The sequence below is a fragment of the Oryzias latipes genome, chromosome 5 (genome assembly GCF_002234675.1).
Source record: "Oryzias latipes chromosome 5, ASM223467v1".
Classification (NCBI taxonomy): Eukaryota; Metazoa; Chordata; class Actinopteri; order Beloniformes; family Adrianichthyidae; genus Oryzias; species Oryzias latipes.
The window spans coordinates 15,250,696-15,273,604 of NC_019863.2; the positions used below are offsets into that span (position 1 = coordinate 15,250,696).

The 22,909-nt window shown below is 37.7% G+C and overlaps 1 protein-coding gene across 1 annotated transcript in view; it reads right to left on the reverse strand.

Moving 5' to 3' along the window:
- LOC101160644 (plexin-A2) overlaps window positions 1–22,909 on the reverse strand; it is a 74,880-nt gene that overhangs the window by 16,636 nt on the left and 35,335 nt on the right. Inside the window, exons 6-21 of the mRNA XM_023954980.1 lie at window positions 20,636–20,759; window positions 19,080–19,233; window positions 18,042–18,138; window positions 13,742–13,856; window positions 12,149–12,349; window positions 11,451–11,547; window positions 10,140–10,339; window positions 8,459–8,610; window positions 6,790–6,907; window positions 6,319–6,455; window positions 5,687–5,854; window positions 4,360–4,453; window positions 1,730–1,969; window positions 1,284–1,427; window positions 695–929; window positions 218–360 (exon numbers count right to left, since the gene is read on the reverse strand). Coding sequence (XP_023810748.1) covers window positions 218–360; window positions 695–929; window positions 1,284–1,427; window positions 1,730–1,969; window positions 4,360–4,453; window positions 5,687–5,854; window positions 6,319–6,455; window positions 6,790–6,907; window positions 8,459–8,610; window positions 10,140–10,339; window positions 11,451–11,547; window positions 12,149–12,349; window positions 13,742–13,856; window positions 18,042–18,138; window positions 19,080–19,233; window positions 20,636–20,759 — 2,419 coding nt within the window. The remainder of the gene's footprint in view (window positions 1–217; window positions 361–694; window positions 930–1,283; window positions 1,428–1,729; window positions 1,970–4,359; window positions 4,454–5,686; window positions 5,855–6,318; window positions 6,456–6,789; window positions 6,908–8,458; window positions 8,611–10,139; window positions 10,340–11,450; window positions 11,548–12,148; window positions 12,350–13,741; window positions 13,857–18,041; window positions 18,139–19,079; window positions 19,234–20,635; window positions 20,760–22,909) is intronic.

The window sequence follows — 22,909 nt, forward strand, 5'->3', positions numbered from 1 at the left end:
TATGTTGACCATGACTGAGCTCTTTGACCCCCATAACCCTTGAAAACTGTTTCCTATGAATGCATTTTAATCTGCTCACACCTCACTGTCAGACAGCATTTTAAAAGCTCCTGAAAAAATCCTTCTCTGTTTGTTATTCTGAGCCATTTAGCAGACCTGTGGTCAAAACATTAAAGCTGCAGTAGAGTGCTCTGGCCCTGCTTCAAAGGCTTCTCACCTCCAATTCTCTGAGCACGGGGTGATCATCGATGCCAGGAAAGAGAACCCTCATGGCGAAAGTGCGATAGTCCAAGAAAGGGATGCCAGCTCTGTCCAGATCGCTGGTTAATTCATTGATATCTGTTTGAAGTTCTGCAAAGGCTGCAGATGACAGAACTGTGTTAAATATGCTGCTAAACAGCAGTATTTTTAGCAGAGGAAGGCCAGAGATAATCCAAGAGTAGTAAAATAGAAGTCAATTTAATTGAGTGCTAAAGACGTGGAGTGTAAATTAAAGAGCTCCACTTTAAAGAATCAGTGTGACAAATGCAGAGAGCCAAGTGAAAGCTTGACAAGCTTTTAAATTACCCAAATAAACGATGTACTTTCCATTACAATTTATAAACAAAGACACTGAACCTTCTCTTAAAACAAATGACACATTTTTGCAATTTTCAAAACATCAGACGTGAAGATGAGGGGTAAATATGCTCACCCTCTTTACACTCAAGAGCCACTCTGGACTCCAAATTGTCCATTTGCATCTGCAGACGCTTCAAAGTGAGGTCGTTCTCATGTGACTTCCTCCTGTATGCTAGTAGAACAATGATGACTACGATGAGGAGGAGGCCTCCTCCAGCTGTGATGCTAGAGATAGCGGGGAGGGTGAGGAGGCTGTCCGACCGGATGTGGACCTCTCCTGGAGAGATGTGGAGACCTCCTACTTGTACCTGAATAAAGACATTTTTTACAACTAATCAAAATTGGACATGTTCAGGATAAAAAAGCCAAATTAAATATGTTTCAAACGATAGTAGGCACAAAGCTTCTTTTCCCCTGTTGTTTTTCAGATTATTTACAACAGAGCGCCTGTCAATAATTATAGAGGACAATGAGCTTTAATGGGGAACCTAACAGACCATGAGTGACAGACAATGACAGAAAGCCAGCGAGTAACGGAGAGCCTGGCAGTGACCCATAAACACAGTGACGTAAAAACAAAACGCTGACCTACAGAGCTCGACCCACATTCACGCAGACAGAACGGAGAAAAAAGGACAGCTTAGCTGCATGTTAATACTGACCAGGATTTTATGCTGTCCTGTGAGATTTGGTGGCTCACAGAGTAACTGAGTGTCAGACACCGTAAGAGAACAGGGAGCATCTCCAATCAGCACTGAGTAGTTGAGCCTGGCCCCACCAGATGCAGACGGCACCAGGTTTCTGCCCTAAAACACAGAAGGAGCTTTTTTAAAAATAAAACATCATCAACACATTTTAAATTATTTTATTTATTATTTGACTGCATAAAATGTAGTTACTATGAGTAACAACAGACACAATTAATATCATGTGTTAGTGTGTGGCAGATGGGTTCTGGGTGATCACAACCTTAACAAACAGCTTTGAAGAAAATAATTACAATATTTTTATTCAGCGTTTTAAAAAAATATTTTAAAATGTATTCTTTGCTTCATCTGGTTAAAGTCTCTCTCTCTCCAGTTGCCTGGTTGGATTAACTTTTGCTTACTTTAAGAATAATTGGAGCTCCAGGTTTTTGCTCCAGGACACCTGTTAGGCTGAGGGGCTCCAGGTAAGGGTTTGGGTAGTAGATGAAGCCTGTGTTGTTAAAAGTAAGCAAAGCTTGGACGTTGTTGAAGACGAAGCCAAACTCATCTACGTGTTTTATCGACTCCTGATCATTGGTGTAGTCAGCCTTTAAGGATGGAGCAAAACAGCTGATGGTGGTTGTGTTTAAGACTTTGCACACCTGGAGAGGAAAGAAAACAGGAGCACCGATTCAAGCATCAAGCAACAGATAATGAAAAATGCTTTGGATATTACTAACTGATCAACAAATAAACGTAGTCAAATAACATTTGAGTATCTCCTTCTATTGACAAATCAATGCACAATAAAACATTTAAAATGCTCAACCATATTTTTAGAAAATACTGCATTTGTTAGCGGTAGTTGAAACTACACCTTTTCAATGTATGTCGATAAACAATGCACGTTTTTGAAGCAAATAAATGGTGTTGACAAAGGAAAGACTTTGCTGTTTTAGATTTTCTGCCACAGTAGGTAGTTGTGAGCTCATGTACTGAAAAATAAAATGAAATCAATGTAAAATGCTCCTTACAAGTTTCCTCCTGCAGTTTACTTCCCCACAATGAAAGACTGTTTTGGTATTTAAATTGCATCAAAAGGTTGAGTTGATTTTGTCATTGTTATTATTTTTTTCAGTCGCAACAGTAACTTTATTTCTTTCTTTATTTTTTCCTATGACATGTATCTAGAAGTCTCTCAAAATCACGCTTTACCTTTACGTTTCCTCACCTCCCGACAGTTTTGGACAAATTGATTTTGTAACAAAATGATTAAATCCATCTGTACACATTTTGTATGTTTGGTGTTTTCCCTACTGTTTAGCACCGAACCTTTGGCATATCTGTGCTGTAAGTGAATTTGGAGAGGAAAATAAATTGACAGAGAAGGTGGCAGAGATTGCACATATTTTTCATTCAATTTCACCTGTTTTTTTAATCTTCAGTGCTAATTAACATTTCTTTTCGTAAATTATAACTAAGAAAAACCTTACATGGGTGAACAGGAGTGTGAGTAATCTTGTGTCTAAAAAACAACCTATACAACTGTAATCATATAATACAAAGACCAATTGCAGGTTCAGTGACATTCCATTTAAAATTTTAAATTGACAATTAAATTAGTTGGTTCTTGTATTAAAGGATTTGTTAATGCGAGCTAATACATTTTACTCCATTATAAAAACACTTTTATAATTCAGTAATGCAAGGTATTTTAAAGATGTCCTCTTCTTCTTAGTCTGTGATAAAGAAAACTATGTTACATATTTACCCAGTAATTACCTTTTTCGCCAGTTTTCCACATAAATAATACAGGTTTTAAATAAAAAAAGCTCTTTGGGTTTTAAAAGATTAGACTTATATGAGTAAACCTTTGGTGTGCTCGCTCTGCCCTTTATAACTGATGGTTCCCACTGCTTCCTTTTGTCACAGATACAGCCATACAGTATGGCTGTTGTATGCAATCCCCACACCTCAATACATCATGACATCAGTGTCAGCAAAAAACATGTCAGTTCTTCAAAAAACAGCACACATGCACCTACCAAAGTGAGCGTTCAATCATGTTATTTCTGGCACTTCGTCAGTCATCAGGTTAGTACTGACTTTTTGAAGTTTAAGATATAATTTCTGTCAGCAAACAAATCCCTGACTGGTCAAGAAATGAATGTGTTGGGCACTGTACTTTTTCTGGCATCAAACCAACACTTCAGCACAATCATCAACTGCTAAGGTGCCTTGCTTGACCAGTTCTTGCAAGAATAAAAAAAAAAAAAAAAAATCCTACTGCTAAAATTCATTTCTTAAATAACTGTTAAGCTACATACACACCAGGCATGTGTTTAATGTTCAAAAACGCACTAAACACGGGTTATTGAATGCACAATTAGCCCATGGTGAACATACTGGACAAGCAGGGAAGCGCTTGTTCTCTTTTTTCTTCTATCGTTTACTAACGGATGTCCGTCATGTCAAAGTGGTGCAAATCTCGCAAATCTTGCTCCAGGCTTTGTTCCTTCACAGCTCTATTCCTATATGTGAAAGACTTTGTGTCAGAATTCTAGCCGTGCATAATCCACAGTTATTAATTTCTCCTCAATCATCAATTTTCAAACAGTTGGAACTTCTGTAAATTAAAGGCAACGCCATCCATACGTCCTTATCAAATCCAAGTCCCTGATTGGTCAAAGTTAAACCTGGTTTAACTTTCAGCATTCGTTCAATGGCTACAAGTTTTGCACGTAGAGCTTGAAAACTATCATAGAAACTTGTGCAGTCCACATGAATGTGAGAGTTTTTAATGTGAAAGTCTGAAACATAGACTTTCCATTGGAAGTGGCCACTTAAATATGAGTTGCAGAGGGCGGTAAAGTAGCTTTACTCCCATGTTATGTAAAAAACACTTTTATGTCCACAAATGTTTGATTTCTCAGGAAATATTAAAAAAAACAGGTTGGAAAACCTAACAATTAATTTAAAGTTTAACATATTAGTTTTATCAGCTTCTCAACTTGACAGAGATCTACAATAGACTAAGATCTGTCTCACTCACATTGACCGATTCCTGGCCAGCATATTTGACTCTGACCCGAGGCTCTTGAACTACATCCAGGTTGGTTCCAGTCACTGTCAGTATGGTGTGTCCACTAATTAGACAGAAAAAAAAAAACATAATTAATATATGTATTTCACCACCTAACAACTGGAAATGTCCAAACTTTCTTGATAGCGATTGCCAAACATCTTTCCACCATGGTTTCATTACAGCAAAGATCACAGAAAAATTGATTTTTTTCATCAACATCTTCCGGAGATCTGCCCTGATGTGTTGTTTGCTGGGATTTAGCTTAAAGCTTACTATTTGTTATTGGGTAGAAGAGGCTGATCAAATGAAGAACCAGCTGGTTGCTACTTCATATTCATCCGCAGCTGTGAGATCGGCTTATCATGAACACAGGTGCCGGTTGTTTATATATCTGTACTAGATGTGATCGTAATAAACAAGACCTTGAAATCTTTGCTTTGCTGTGGTGCAAACTTAAACAAAAAAAAAAGTCTGGCACTGAAAAACGGAAAAGGAGAAAAATAAAATATAATATTATTAAAAACACATCAGTGTTGTCAAACTGACAGAGTACCAGTTCTTATTTTCTTACCCTTCAAACGCTGCCTAAGCTTGTAGGGCCTCATATTGGAAGACACATTCATGTGAAGGCACTTTATTTATTGCAACACTACAAAGCTCTGGTCACCAAGCTGAAGGCCAGGCCACTTCTTTGAAGTCTAATCTTCAGGGACGCAGAGCTGGGTAATCCCATTTAAACCCAAATTTAAGTGCCATCTTTTCTTTAATGGAGTGCAGGTAATGTTCCCCTCTTGGATTGGGACACAACTGTGTCCAAAATTAATTTTATATACTGTCATTTGTATTATTTTAATCTGTTTCAGCTGAGAAGAAAATCGTTTAACAAAGGCTTTAACAGAGTGCTACAAAATCTTAATTATGTACTGCAATCTTAACAAACTGCAGAAGATAATTTTCTTTACAATTGTTAAGTAACTTTACTATTACTTTACAATTAGGTGAATGTAAGAAACAGTAAGACCTGTTTAACTAAATGCTGAATTATTTTGAATCCATTGTTCTCAGATGGAGTCAGTACAGTCGAAACATGTGGTAACACAACAGAGCAAAAGGAAGAGCAGTTTATGATCAAAATCACATCCACTGCATATGTAATCCGTTAAGGACGGGGAATGCTAACTCTGCAGCATACAAGCTCCAGTTTGAAAATGCTTTCTATGTTATTGAGTGTTGTACACAGTGAGGTCCTGATCACTAAAAAAGAACAGCAGTCTTTTGGTTTGATCTGTATTACCTGGTGATGCTCCAGAGAGGCTCAATGCGCTGGACTGTCGGGTCCTCTATGTACTCGAAGGACAAACTTCCAGGAACTCTGGCTCGGTCAACAGTCAAACTGACCTGCACTGGCCCCGCTCCTGTCACTGATGGACCAGAGAAGCATACGATTTCCAAATTGGTCCTCCTAGCGGGAGCACCAAGAAAGGGATTTTATTCATGTCTCAGATTGCGACGGCCCACTCACTTCTGCTGCAGCAAATCCCCGACTTCATGCAGTTCTATGCCATGCATGAGGGGAGAGGTCATTAAAGTCTGGCCAATCTCCTCTTTTTCACAGACACATTATGGATGAAAACTTTAATTAAAGAGTTCTCTGGCTAATGGCTTCCTTTCCTCACTTTGTGAACTTTTATCATAGAGAAGTTTCATATTTTAATAGGTGTCTATAAATATACAAGGAACAAAATGTAATGCTTTTGACTTAATAACCTAAAAACAATCTTTGAACTCTTTATTTAAGATGAAGACACAAACATATTTCATGATTTCTTTATCCAGTGTTTGATTGTAAATTAAAAATTGCCTTATATCAGCATTATAAATGTTTAAATGCTCAATAATGGGACTAACAACAGTAATCAGACTTACTTAAACAGCTCACATGTCTGATTCCCGAAGAGTATGTTAATGTTGCTCCCCGCATCCAGACTTTCTCCAACAATGGTGACCTTGGTTCCCCCTGATTCAGGTCCTCTGCCTGGGATCAGTGCCACCATGGTTGGACTCTATAAAGGACTGGGGTTTACTAAAACATATTTCAACACAAATCACAGTGCAACATACACACTATTTATTTAGCTCAAATTTTACATAATTAAACCCCAATTTACACGGAAAGAAGGCTTACCAAGGAGCGACTTAAATATAGTAAAATAAATAGTCATTTTAACTTGGTATAAAGTACACAAAAAGAAGACAATTTAAATCAAAATTACTTACAAACTCTATTAATACAAGTAAACAGATAAAAGTGCGGGCTTCACCTGTAAGTTTGTTAAATGTTCTCTTTGACTTTTTTTATGTTCATTTTAAAGTCAACTTCAATGTACCACAAATTACCACAAAAGAGTAAAGCTGGGTGGACAGCGCCTGTAGTTCTGGTTTGCATTCATCAATGCACAGCTTGACTGGACCTGGTACACTTCCATCAGGGGCTACGGTCATTTCACAAACAATCCTGTCAAAACCGAAGCACAAATTCAACCGTGTGTAAAACAAGACTTACGCTAAACGTATAGGACATCATAGAGGCCACTAGCAGAGCTTAAAATACGCTAAATAAATCAGTATATGTGAATAGCAAAGACCATTTTGCCATTAGAGAAAATAAAGTAAATTGTGAGGGATAAAGTTGCTTAGAGCAACATCTTGGAAAACAGTGACAACAAAGCAATAATTCTTCTTATCTCCTGAAAAATGAAGAAAAGCAATATTTGCTTTTCAAAATGATTGCTGAAGTTTTCTCATCTACAACTGTAATAGCAAGTGGTGACTGAGTGTTCCAAACCAGCTAACGGAAAATAAATTCTTCAGAGATTTGCGCAGTGCTGCTGATGGATTAATCTTCACTTGAAAAGCAGCACCTGGACACCAACCATTTAATGTTTGGCAAAGTTTTTGCTCGTTTTATGCAGTGAAATCATTATTTGCTTCTCTTTTGAGGTTTACCTTATTCTGGGCATAACGCAAAAACATTTTTTTTTCTTCAGAAGGCACTGAAGTCCAGATGAAGTACAGAGCACAGATGTCATGCATTTTACTGTAAGAACTATGCAGGTAAATGCAAACAAAAAAAACATCTAATCAGAATCACATTTGTCGAGCTTCCGTGCTAGAAGATGACCTCCTCTGGTCACTGTGAGTGAAGCAGACGTTCATAGAAGTTGTGGGTCAATACAAAAGGCCATTTTTCTTCCTAATGGAAACCCTATAAAGGCAATATAACTCAAATGATAAACTATACCCCAAACCATCTCTAGCTCAACTGCCACCCACCATTACCTCCAGTTACTATGACAACATAGAGGTTTCTTTAATCAATCAGTATTGCCTGTCAGGTCAATAAGATGAAGTACACCATGAATAAGTCATTATAGCAACTGACCCCATGCTGAAATTAATGGTTGCAACAGCTGTAATGCCATGTTTAAAGCACTGTGGGAGCCAAATGAATGGCCCCTTCTGAAGTCACTGCTCTGCTCCGGAAACTCACTTCTCAGAGCAATAAGACAACGCAATGAATCCTTCCTGCACAACTTTATATTCATAGAGTATGTGAGCTTCCAATTTTTCTGCTGGCATGTTACTTTTGTTTTGTTTTTATTTTTATTTTTTCACAAGGTTATAAATAAGTCCCTGCAGCCTGAGCTAAATCACATTACATGGCTGTGAGAGAAACACATGGCTAACAGATTGTCCCTCCAGTCAGCGACATGCAGCGCATTTCAATTACAGCTGTGCCGACAGCCTCAAAACAGCAACGGCAGAGGCTGCCTCTTTCTTCCTTCCACTCTGACTACAGTTGAGCGTTGTAAAGCCTGTCACAATCCTAAAACCCTGGCTTACACACAGGCCAGGCCACCGTCTTATAGCGTCTTTGAGAAAGAGAAAGTCACCGTGGGAGAAGATTGCCTTTTTTGTAAGTTGTTTGGGTGATTTTGGGTGCTGACATTATGGACAGAAGACTTATGTAAGTCGTAGAATAGGAGCAGAGAGAGGGATGTCTTACTGTTCAGCAGTGATGTATCCCTCCTCCTTGGGGGTGCACTGCACTCCTGCCACTTCAACATTACCCTCCAGCTCAGAGAAAGAAAGGCCAAGGTTCAGGCCCTTGATCGTCACAAGTGTGCCTCCTTCCACTGGGCCTGCCACTGGGCTGACCTTTAAAAAAAATAAAATAAAAGAATAACAGCAAGATAAATCTTGTGCGTAAAAGATCTGGTTCTTTTTTAAAATGTATTTTTTGTTTTAAATCCTAATTTTATCATTATAATTTTGCTTTCAATTCAATCTATTGATTTCACATCATTCAATTTACCTTTTTATATTGTAGGATAAAGAAAATAATCACAAAAATAATTTAGATATAAGTATTTAGCCTTGACATTGGCTATAATTCAAAATAAAATGTAATGAAATAATCCAGTGAACAAACAGCCTTGAGAATCTATTCACAGTCCTCTCCAGTGGAAGGTTAGTCACCCAAGCTGTATACATTCGGACCTACAGAGCAGATCAGAAACAATGCCAGAGCAAGCTGCCTTTCCCTCCCGAGCAGCATTGGATGGTTGATTCATTCTACTGCACTTCCTTCAGAAACACTAATAATGTGACAGGGACATCAAAGGCTCCCAGTTCTTTGAAGTGGAAGAGCCTTGCATCTATGTGCCTGACCCACTGTGCCTTATTCTAGAGAATGAACAAGAGTTTGGGGACATAAAGGATCCATCACCCCTTTCTAAACAGACTGAATTCTTTTAGCCGTCAAGAACTTAAAGCACTCAGCAGGCATGGAACAAAATGTAAGTCAGCTTCAGGTAAACAGAAACTTGGCCGGAAAACTGGATGCTGGCCACACACAAATGTTATTGATATTTACAGCTTGGTCTGCTGTTTATAGCTGACAAGTTAAGCTGGCATGCTTTTTGGAACAGTACCAAAAGAGTACAGACAGAGGAAAAGTGGCTAACGTGAGGGAAGACCTGAAAAACATCTACAAACCTTAACGGGCTCTACCTAGAAGACACGCGCATTGAAAGTTAAACCAGTTGTAAGGATTCTGTGGTTTTGTTCTTGGTCATGTTTTTGGTTTTCTTTTTGTCAGTCACACCAGTTTCAGGTTCATGATCCACAGCTGTCTTCAGTTCAGTTAATTGCCCTCAACCTACTTTAAGTGTCTTGGTTTCTGTTCATCCTTGTCAGGTCATCTGCTCTGATTGTCCCCTTTTTATTTCTAACCATAGTTTTGTCATGTTTCAGTTTGTTTATTAAATGTTTTATTTCCTGTCACCAAGCCTGGTCTCCTGCATTGTGGGTCCTCCACCACCAGTTCCTGACACCAGTCGAACTTTAACTAACCAGGGACTTGGATTTGGTTGTGATGTATAGGTAGTGTCCTTTTTAAAACACGATAGTGCCAACCATTTCAAATTTGATCTTGGAGGAGAAATTAATATTTGCAATTTTTGCCTTGCTGGAATTATAAAATACCAAGGCGTTTGTATATCGGAACAGAGATATGAAAGACAAAGCTTGTACTGCTTCGATATTTTGCACCAAAAAAGCCAGTTAAATCCTCTATTTAAAACCCACTGACATGATGAATAAAACTTTTGAAAAAAGTTTTAAAAAGTCCAATGACTAAAATGTACAGCTGAATGTTTGAGAAATGATCCGGATGAATAACAGACCTCTGTAATGCGTGGGTTGGTACATTTGACATTCCTGGAGGAGAGGTCGAGCCAGCGGCTGGCATAGGGGGAAATTGGAGGGCAGTGCTGCTTCATGGTGCATCGACCCTCGCCGCTGCACCAGCCGCACTGGAACTTCTTTTCCGCCCGCAGACACATTCCACAGCTGTCCCGCTGGGCACTGCACTTGTAGAGGTGCACTGCAGAGGAAAGCAGGAAGAAGGTTTGGCCTTAAGAAAAAAAACTGAGACAAGAAATGTCAGTTTGAGAGTCCAAGTCAGGCATGAAAAAAGTTTAAATGGTAACAAGCTAGACTGCTGCCCCTACAACCAGAAAATGGATGGATGGAAACTATGAGTCAGACAGTGATATAAAACATGAAAACTACCTATTCTTGACACTTTTATATTCAGATAAACTGTGCACCACAAATCAACTGACTGATGGTTTTTGAGAAGAAAAAAAAAACATGCATTTGTGTTATGGCTGGTTAAAGAGCTGTAATGGGACACAGTGGTTAGCACTTTTGCCACTGTGAGAAGGTCCTAGTTCAAACCCTGGCAGGGACCTGCATGTAGAGTTTGGATGTTGTCCCTGTGCTTGAGTGGGTTTTCTCTGGCCACTTCCTCACACAGCCCAACATGCTTCATAGGTTAATTGGTATCTCTGATTTACCCCTAGGTGTGCATGTTTGGGTTAGTGTGTGGCCCTGCAGCAGACCAACACGGTGTATCAGTAACTGTGTTGGCTAAGGCAACCTTGTGATCCCAAAAGGGATTCAGTTTTTTTCTGAAGATGGATAGATGGAGTTTGGATTATTTAAAACCAATAAAAGTTTTTAATAAAAACCCATCCACCAAGAGGAAGATGGAACAAACCTGACTGTTACAATGCAAACTCATGTTATAAAAACGCCCTAATGTGCATCAATTATCTACAATCCCATGTCCAAGGTAGCACATGAAATAGTTGACTAAATCCTTACAATTTATGACAGTCATTGTTTAGATCCCTGAAGATGTTAATGTTATTATGCAAATCCCATCATAAAAAAATACTTATTCTGCTTCTGGAATATTGAATGAAAGGAAGCAAAAAAGTGACAGAGTAAAGCTGGACAACTATGAAGATGAACCTCGTGCTCAAAGAGCACCGAAGTGATTGGGTGCTTTTTGATAACACTCCTTCCTATTGAGAACTTTCTCCCAAGGTCCTTTGGGAGCCTTGAAGTGCTCTCTATAAAGTATCTTTCTCCTGTGGATTGAGTACTTTTCAGGCTTCTGGCTCAGCAGTGATGGATAGCAAAGGCACCTTTAATCTTCTCAGGATTGTCGATGATGAAGTTGCCGTTCCATATGATGGAGAGGTCCACTGCCAAATCACTGATCTTCACACTCTCGTACATGTACTGAAAAGCAGAACCAGAGATTGAGAAAATGTCCAGAAAGTGGAAGCAGGGAGGGGGAGAGAGGGTTAAATACAGACAGAGGGGAGAGCATGTATGAAAGGCACAGAAAGAGACAGAGTGGGGGAAATGAGAGGATGAAAGGGGAGCAGAGAGACAAGGCTTTTAACCATCTGTCATTTTCTGCTTTGGCTGTCTGCTCCTGTCCTCTTTGACATGTAGAGACACAAAGCCTGGCTTGGTCGCCCCTTCCTCCCCGCCTTAAAAAAATTCTGATTTCATATTTTGCCAAATGGGGGCATTTGTGCTGAAATGTGACGTGCAACTCAGATTTCTGATCTTATAGTATATTTTACTGAATTTGTTTAGTTGTGGTGAAGCCATGTTGTTTTACTGCGGTCATGCAACACCTTTCATTTTGTTTTCCTTTCTCACTGTTGCACTTTTTCTGAGCGCTTTCCCTTTTCTTTCTCCCGAGAAGGTTGCACACCTTAGGCAGTATTCACAAATGCTGATGCACCCTCCGCACATTTCCTACACAGCATCCAGACTGTCTGCCTCTCTTAACAGCTATGGAGCTCCCACTAAGTGTTTGAGGTCCTACCGAGCTGTTCTGGCACTGCACACTGGTGCTGTTAAAGCGCAGAGCAGTGACACGATGGCTGGCACCCTGTACGTTAACCACGCACTCGTAGCCCCTCTGGCCTGACTGTGGCTGTGGGAGGTTTCGGGCCCTCAGGGTGATGGGTCGGACCTCGCCGGCAGGAATGAGAATTTCCCCAGAGTTAAGTAGCTGAGGGCAGTCCTGAAAAGTAAATAAATAAGTAACATATAATGTCTTACACCCCCCTCAAAATTACGTGTTGCTGTCATGGGAATTTCACTGTTTTTTTTCTTTTCTTTTTAAATGAATATCAATGACGCATCGACACTTGGATTTAAATCCAGTTATGAAAATTATCTAATGTCTTTGCTTTCATGTAGATGCTTAAATAAGCTACATTTGTAGCAGAAGTGGTTTGATGCATCAATAGGTGTCAAGGGGTTAAACCCTAAAATAATGCATATACTTTATATTTTAAATTTACATAACCCATACAATACATTTGATGTTGTCTGTGCCATCCATGTCCCCTACTATGTTACATAAATATGCAAGATTAAAGTTGCACAGGGATTAAAAGGGCAAATGGAGTTAATAAACCATCCAAATGCCATTTCCATGCATTGCACTTCACTCTCTAGAAAAGCATATATGTAATATAACTTCAGCTAAATTACTAAGTGTGTTCTATCAATGTGAATTGGGTTACTGGCATGTTACTATATATAGCTAATATAAAATCATAACTTATTTGGGAAAAACAGAGAATATGCAATCCTAATAACAGTTCAGTCAATGCTTTCTAGCAGTATCTCTGTTGTGCTCCATTTTGGACACAACTGAATTACATCCACGATTATTCAATAGACTGGTGCCACAAAAATGTGGCCTTCTAACAATGGGGAAATTTGATGTTATTAGTTTGTGGAAATGTTTTTTCCACCAGAAAAAGTATCTAAAAATAGAATTAAGAACATTTCTTTACACATTTATCCTTGAGATCATTGTTTTTTTTTTGTGTTGTAGCTACCACCCTTTAGCCCCATGGGATTTATGTTGGTTTAAATAAACTATCAAACCAAAATTTGAATTGCTTTACTGTATTGCTATCTAGAATACAAAAGGCACAGAAAAAGGTTTTATTATTTTAATTTTACTCTGATTACTTCAACTCATGTTTTTGATTTTTGATGAAAATACAGGGCAAATAATCTATTGGCAAGGCAACTCATGCTATTTACCAGCTTGTGTTATCTGTTGGATTTATTAGTGAGGTGCAGTTGTTACTTTTATTAAACATTAAAACATTAAAGGTTTTGCTTATTTTATTTTTTAATTTTCATTTATTTGTACTTTTCTGGAAAAATAATATAATAAAGCATGGGAGGATTATTAAATGATACTACTGACATTATTTACCCTCTGGGTCCAACAGAACTGTCAGTGTCCAAAATGTTGTGCTTCTTCAGTGTTAGTCTTGCCTACTTGTTCGGGTCTAGGTTTTGCTGTATTCTACCTAATTGGCAATGGTGTGACATTTCATTGTGTTAAAAATCTTTGCTTCAGTTAGGTATAGTTTTTATGCAGCTGTACCTCTGAACCATTGACTCTACCCTCCTGGAAAGAACAGCTGCTGGGGTCGTGGGTGCACAAGTTGCGATATTTACACCAGTGGCAGCGAAAAGTGCTGTTCACACAGGACAGACACCTGCAGGAGAAAAGAAACACCTTACTAAATACTGCATGCAGAATGTCAATATTTTAATACACATATGTGCATTTTTAAAATGTTAGGTTTTAAACAGTGTGCATGTTGCAATAACACTTAGACACATTTTACTCTAAAAGACCATTTAATTGGGGATATATTTCTGCAGGCAAAAAAACTGCAACATCTTTTTTGCTGAGAATAATTGGGAATAAAGCAAAATTATAGCAGTTACGTTTTAGGCTAAATTAAGACTTAAATCCTACGTGCAATGTTTTAACTATAAACCATGCACATGATGTGATCCTTATTTAAGGACCTAATATATTTCATATGCGTCTGCATTACATTAAACACTAAACAATTTGATAAACCTAAGGTCATGGCAACAGCTGAGTACATAAAGAGAACTGTACAACGTCCTTGGTTCTGATTCAGTTGTCTACAGCCAGCGGTCAATTTTGGATTAAATATATTTCAAACAGCTTCACTGGACTCCCTTTAATCACATTTTGGATATGAAGCATGGACGCAGTGCTGAAACAACAGAGATGAGCTTTGCACAGCAGATGTACCGACAGAGACACTGAGGGGTTTAACATTGTAAATGTTCTCTTGCTTTTCTCTAAAAAGATGTGAAGGAGTAGAAACTGTCTTTCACCTTATTTGTTGGGTATTCTTCAGTTAAGAAAATGCAAGCTCAAGGAATTCAATAAAACCAATGAGTGATAGCAAGCAACAAATGCCAATAAATGTAGTTCAGCAGTATTACATTTTGATAATAATTTGCTGCCTGAGGCAAGTGTGGACATGAAAATGTGTGCTGCTGTGTGAGGAAAAAGACTTTGGAGGGCTGGGTACTGATAAAACTGGACTGGTAGGGTGCTGAAAACACTTTATAATTAATTATAGAGGATGATGCAATGCTGAAGGGATGGTGGGGGTTGTGAGTAGAAAGGTGCTGGATTTGGAGCATGTTTGGCATGAAATATTAATCACAGGAGTACACAGGGTCGCCCAGCAGCTAATAGAGGCCATACTGGTGTGAAGCAGTTGTGATGAGCTTCCTGCTGTTTTTGTGAAATGGCCTAATATGGTGGTGACATAGTGGCATTTAGGTTTAAAGTCTAATATGAATAGATGTCATGTGGATGCACAGTGAGCTAATGCACCAGATTTATTTATGAATGCATTATTAATCGCATGTTTTGTCCACCTGTTGACTTCATGTTTTTTTCATAAATTTGCTATTTTCCTTCAGGATTTTGGTCTGCAGTGCCATTAAATGCTGTTCAAAAATGTTTGGCAACCAAATTGAATTTATACATATAAAATTCCCCCCGGATCAAAGTCAGCAAAAATTGATGGATTATTGATAAATTCTGAATAAATTTAATCTTGTAGTTTTAGAAAGGCTAATTCATTTTTTGGGGTAAAATTTCCATTTTAATTGGTAATTTATTTACCCTTTTTCTCTGTTCCAACCTTGTATTTTCAAATAAACTGACCTTGTAAAACAGACTGGATACTAAAATCAAAAGCACCAGTCTAAGCTGTTCAAAGGCCAAATACAAAGATTCAGATATTCAAAATACAGGTGTGAAGTAGTAGCATTTGCAGTAGTAGTAGTTTCTCTAAGCTTTAAATATTTCAATAAACTAGAAGAACATAGTGTTACTTTCAAAAAAAGTTTGTCCCCTTTTACTAAATATATATATAAATATATATTAAATATATACTAAATATATATATATATATATATATATATATATATATATATATATATATATATATATATATATATATATATATATATATGTGTGTGTGTGTGTGTGTGTGTGTGTATATATATATATACACACACACACACACATATATATATATATATATATATATATATATATATATATATATATATATATATATATATATATATATATATATATATATATATATATATATATATATATATATATATATATATATATATATATATATATATATATATATATACATAAAATATTATTGTGCCTATTTTTTTAATCATGCATCATATTTTTATTGTATGGACTAACATTGAAAACATTGTATGTGAATTAAAAATCTGGAATTTAAATGTTATATGTTAATTTTAATGTTAAATGTCTAAAGTTGCTGAAAAAACATTGCAAGTTGCTGTCTCTTGTAGATGTGCTTCAAAGGTGGCAAATGTCGCTAATTGACATTCATCATAATAAGATCCACCACTGTCACTGTTCCTAATTGTTGTTGAGAAAGAAAGACTTGTGTCACAGTTTACAATTATGATTAATACATCTGACATTTGCAAAAATGCCTTCAAGTCATAACAGCTTCCTCACTCAGTTAGGGGGCTTATATTGGTTGGCATTTAAATAAAGGGCTCTTTAATTTACAGGATTTTACCTGCCCTGGAGGCAGGAGAAAAAGGACAAAAATATAGAGCATATTATGTCTCTAAAATACAATTTTCTGGCAACCTGCCGTCAGACAAAAAGGCGGTGCTGTTGAGACTAATGCTTATCTGTGAAACAGTTCCTGGAGAATGGCGGCCCACAGGAAGCCACTTTCAAGGACGAAATTTAAGATAAATATGTAAGATCGAAAATGATTATGAATCCCCTGTTTTGTTTTGTTTTTTTGTGCACTGCTTGTTGCAGTTTAATTTGAAAAAAAATCTGCTCAATGTAACATATTTGATTTACTATCCAATTTTATAAACAAAGTAATAAAGAAATTGAACCAAGATGACAGGGCAGCCATCACTGACACCAACTATGTTCTTTGCTATATATTCAAGGACAAAAAACAAGCCATAGCATACAACCATGCCATAATCAAAGACATTCATTTATTCTGCTTTGAACCAGCAACCAAGATTTGCTACTTTTTTGGACTCTACAGCAAATCTTCCATTTCTATATAATCCTATCCTCAGTTTTCTCCTCACATCAACCACTCATGTCCTCTTTGACTGCACCCAATAACCTCCTATTTGGTCACCCTCAAGACCTCTTTACCAGAAGTTCCAACTTCAGCATCATTTTACCAACATGACCATTGTTCCTCTTTTCATTAAGTCCAGACACTCAAGTATACTGAGTGTGATAATTTACTATGAAACTGACCCACTTGGTCTTGTTCCGACAGGTTAGTTTAATGGTTTGAGCAGAAAAAACTAAACCAGGCTAGATATTGTATTTTGCTGCTACACCTTGAGAAGCCTAATACCTTTTGAAGATGTAAAAATATTCCTAAATACATCTGCTTATGGTAGCTTCTTACTATGTTAATGACAGTTTACCAAAACCATTCTTATCTTTAAAATAAACCACTGACCCCGTGCAAGCATTTGCAATCAAACTCGAACTGTTGAAAATCTAGTGTTGGCCAACATATTTACATCACATGACTGAGACCCTGATACGTTTTAAGACAATTCTGAATTTGCTTTGATGACCTTCTGATATACTGCATTTGTTCTCAAAGCTTCCAGCTTAACTAGGTTGTCTCAAGCAGTGAAAAAACCCCGTCAAATCAAGTTTAAATTAATGTATTGATCATTTTAAAATTCTAAACTTTGAGATAACGTTTAGAATGCCTATGAATCCTATTTAAATACACAGTATAAGAACTTGACTTCAAATTTAAAATAATTTTTCTTTGTTACACTCATAATTTTGTAAAGTTTGTTACACTTGCTTTGCTTTAAAGAGAAAATTACATAGCAGTAGAAATAAAAAACTCTGAAAAAGGTGAAACAATATTTGAAGCGCATCCCAAAGTAGGAGCTTCCAATTGGTACCAAACCCCTGCAGTTGGAGAATATACATTTCAAGACAAAATCAAAGATAGGTAATACAGTGCTGCACACATTTATCTCAGTATGCTTTCATGGACATTTGTAAGAATAAAAGTGTAAGCTTCACAAACCAAAAAGCACTAAGCCTACACACAGCCACTCTAAAAGGCAAAGTCGAAGCAAATGCCTCTTGCTGATTTAAATGAAAACTGTCAGATAAATTGAACTCAGAGGTTATCTAACAGAGCAATCTTAAGTGGGGTTGTGAGCATCAGTACATCAGTGCCCTAAATTAAGTTGTGCTCTTCCATTTATCGAACAAATCAAAGGCTTGGCGAGAGAGGGGGATGGGCAGCCATACTTACATTTGATGGGTGCTGCAGTTGTAGAACTTCACCTCCGTGCTGGCCACCATTTGACCCGTCTCCTTTGAATTCAGCCGCAGCTCTACACCAGCCCAGTCTGAAACACAATGAAGAGCAGCAGAGCTCATGAAAAACAAAGGTCCACGAAAAGAAAATAAAGATTTATATTGGAATTGTAAGATTGGGGGAAAATAATGGTTAATGGTGGAGAACTTTTTTTTAAAGACCCACTCTGATCAAAATTGTGTTTTGGGCGTTTTTAACATGTTGTTATGGCATTTTTCTCATGATGGAGGACATTTATAAAGAAAATTAGGGTTAAAATTGTGTTTCTGAGTATTTCTTTTTTAAACAATTGTGAATCAGGAGCAGTTGAAATAATGTCATTGGAAAAATCTTGAAGTTGTGTGAAGCTACTATGACAAGCCCCAAGCTACCTTCTTTGCTCCATTCTGACGCATCTGCTTGAACCCAACTAGATCTATGCACATCTTTGTTTTCCTCGTCTGAGCTGGCATCTTGCTCAAAACTGTATGGCTAAATGACTTCAATAATTTTCTTTTCAATAATTTCTGTAAGCCAGCGGGAGAGTGTGTAAATAGATGGATGAAAGGAAATGGAGAAGGGCTCACTCTGCATTAACAGCCCCGCTCACAACTCAGAGGCAAAGTTCTACTGAACTACTGCTGCTCTGCAGAAACTGTGTCCTAAAAAAGCAACACAGTTTTTTTTTTTTTTTTAAATTTAGGCTAAAATGGCATCATCATAATTAAAAGACCACTGGTAGCACTTTTACAAAAATGATTGTAGTGGGACTTTAAAGTTTTTTGGTGTCTGCTTTCCTAGTGGAGCTGACTACTTTTGTTGCCAAAATAAATACGGTAAATAAAATCAGTCAGATTATCAAAAGATTGAGTTTAAACATATATTCAGATGAAATTCTACATTACCTTTTACCTCACACAAACACATTCAAAATAGCTCATTTTATAGCTGAATCATTTGGGTTAAGTTCTCCTTTAACACTGATGCATTCACCTTGTCCTTCTGGAATCCGTGGGACCTCCTTTCCAGCTGGAGAGAGACACATAACTCTGTTTCCTTTTACGTGCCCATCCGCTTGGGTCTGCTGTCCAAACGAGCATGTAATTCCAGCAGAAAGGTCTGGGACATTGTTTACCTCAAGCAGGAGCTATAAGAAATTTAGAGACAATGTTAATAAAGAATTTGGCTCTTTTTATGTTTATTCATTTTCAAAAAGACAGTCTGGAGTTTATTAATTTAATCCTGGAATAATCACAGGGAGGATTGATGGGCTGAGAGCTGGATCAATTAGAGCCACAAAATCTCACTGCACCGTTTATAAAAGAAAACACATTTTTTGGGCCTATTAGGTCATTTAGTTATGACATCTAACTTTTAAATTATAACAATATTTAAACTGTAACAGTGTTATATTTTTAAATTGGCTATATAACAATTATGATTTATTTTACTCTGATAGCAGCACATTTAAGTTCCTTTCAAAATAAAATTCTATGTCAAAAATTATCCTCCTAAATCAGTAAATTTACTTGCACTTTTAATAATGTAATTCTTTTATTTAAGAACTTTGCTTCTGAACATAAACTATAGGTACTGCTGTGCAGCAGAAGATAAGAACATGTGCCTTTAAACTTAATCTAATAATAAACATTTCTGACAATAGATTTAAACATAATTTTATTCAATTATTTGACATGTGTGCATTTTGGAGGTTTGATAAAACACATAAATTAAGTGACAAAACACTTAATGTAGTGAGTGTTATGTCAGGATGTCAGGAGTGGTTAAAAAAGTTTATTTAACTATTGTAAGATCACCTCATTAAAAAATAAACTTAAATACGGTAACAAAATGTAATTAAGAAACTCATTATTTCTACACAATGAGAAACAAATCAGGCTTCTTTGAAGCTCCATGCAAAAACAGAACAACTTAAACTCATGACTACTCCAGAACGAAACAGGAGGGCGCTCCCTGCGCGTGGCTGTGGCCTGCACGTGCTGCGAGACCCCACCACCACTACCACACCCACCACTGCCCTGCTCGCTGCATGCACTCTCCTCTTTTCTTTTTTGCTGGAAGTACTCGCCTGAATCGGGATTCACAACTCCTGTGATATTTGCATCTGAAATTAGTAGGAGGAGCTTGTTTGAGCATTTATGTTAACGTGTAAAAAGGGAGGAAAAAATAAACGAAATAAAGAACGGTTCTCAGTCAGCTGTGAGTCGATTCCCATCGTTCACCTTAATGAACCTAGAAAACAGTCCAAACCCCAGATTTCATAGAGATGGCTACTGATTAATTAAGCTGAGCTACACTTTCAATTTCTGAAATGAAAGTAAAGACTGCATTTTTCACATTTCTTTTGTTTAGTTTAGTTTATCCTAACAAGTAAATTTGAGACCAAAAATGTTTGATTATGTTTGGATTTAACCAAACTCTTACTTTACAAGTGCCTGTTCAAAGCTAATCATGCTGATTGCTGAAGCACACTGACATTTTGAGTGGAGTGACTGCACCATGATTGTTGGAAGGATGAGCAGACTTACAGGGACACTATGTGCTGATACAGCGATGCTGTCTGGGTGAGAAATGACCTTCACACAGCGGTCAATGTCAGTGGCAAAACGGAAGCTTTCATCCATCCGTGGACAGCGATCCCTCCTGGAGCACCTAGAATTAGTGATATCAAAATTGTTAAATGTGAGATATATTGATAAGCTCATTATTTGGTGCTTGTAACATCCATTTCCAAAGCAAAATCTCCAGTTTATCAGGGATAGTTAAACTTTTCACCTAACCTCTAAAAGAAGGCGTCATTTTGCAAAGAAAGCTCATTTTGGCCGCTTGTGATTGAACTTTAATGGTTCAGAAACCACAGCTTACAGCTGTAAGTGAAGGTAATAACACACAGTGACTGAGAGTTTGTCTCCTGACTCAACTTTCTCTTCTATAAATCAGTACAAAGTCTACTTTACTGTGGGTGCTACAGGAATCTGTCAGTTTTTTCGTACTTCCTTCATGAACAGAATGTTCTAATACCTAAATACAGTACAGACCAAAAGTTTGGACACACCTTCTCATTCAAAGAATTTTTTTTATTTTCATGACTATGAAAATTGTAGATTCACACTGAAGGCATCAAAACTATAAATTAACACATGTGGAATTGTATACATAACAAAAAAGTGTGAAACAACTGATAATATGTCATATTCTAGGTTCTTCAAAGTAGCCACCTTTTGGTTTAATTACTGCTTTGCACACTCTTGGCATTCTCTTGATGAGCTTCAAGAAGTAGTCACCTGAAATGTTTTTCACTTCACGGGTGTGCCCTGTCAGGTTTAATAAGTGTGATTTCTTGCCTTATAAATGGGGTTGGGACCATCAGTTGTGTTGTGCAGAAGTCAGGTGGATACACAGCTTATAGTCCAACTGAATAGACTGTTAGATGTATTATGGCAAGAAAAAAGCAGCTAAGTACAGAAAAACGAGTGACCATCATTACTTTAAGAAATGAAGGTTAGTCAGTGCGAAAAATTGGGAAAAATTTGAAAGTGTCCCCAAGTGCAGTCACAACAACCATCAAGCGCTACAAAGAAAGTGGCTCACATGCGGACCGCCCCAGGAAAGGAAGACCAAGAGTCACCTCTGCTGTGGAGGATAAGTTCATCCGAGTCACCAGCCTCAGAAATCACACGTCACCAGCAGTTCAGATGAGAGAGCAGGTCAATGGCACACTGAGTTCTAGCAGCAGAAACATCTCTACAACAACTATTAGAAGAAGACTGTGTGAATCAGGCCTTCATGGTAGAATATCTGCTAGGAAACCACTGCTAAAGAAAGGCAACAAGCAGAAGAGACTTGTTTGGGCTAAAGAACACAAGGCAACCACTGTGTCTTTGTGCGACGCAGTAAAGGTGAACGGATGGACTCTACATGCCTAGTTCCCACCGTAAAGAATGGAGGAGGAGGTGTGATGGTGCTTTGCTGGTGACACTGTTGGGGATTTATTCAAAATTGAAGGCATACCGAACCAGCATGGCTACCACAGCATCTTACAGCGGCATGCTATTCCATCCAGTTTGCGTTTAGTTGGACGACCATTTATTTTTCAACAGAACAATGACCCCCAAACATACCTCCAGGCTGTGTGAGGGGTATTTGACCAAGAAGGAGTGATGGGGTGCTGCGCCAGATGACCTGGCCTCCACAGTCACCGGACCTGAATCCAATCGAGATGGTTTGGGGTGAGCTGGACTGCAGAGTGAAGGCGAAAGGGCCAACAAGTGCTAAGCATCTTTGGGAACTCCTTCAAGAATGTTGGAAGACCATTTCAGGTGACTACCTCTTGAAGCTCATCAAGAGAATGCCAAGAGTGTGCAAAGCAGTGATCAAAGCAAAAGGTGGCTACTTTGAAGAACCTAGAATATGACATATTTTGAGATGTTTCACACTTTTTTTTATGTATAAAATTCAACATGTGTTAATTCACAGTTTTGATGCCTTCAGTGTGAAACTACAATTTTCATAGTCATGAAAATAAAATAAAAATTCTTTGAATGAGAAGGTGTGTCCAAACTTTTGGTATGTACTGTACATATATATAAGGTCTGCATTTTGTGCATGAACTGTCTATATTGTTGAGACTGGGATAAATAGACACAAATGTATGGCCGTAATAATTACAAATGGCTGCCATTTTGGATGTCACACTTAGGACCAAACAAATCCACAGAGACCTGAAGGTCATGACTTCAAGAAGCCAAACGGACTACGTCATCTAAGAACAGTTGAGATTGAGAGTCTCCAACACCAAACTC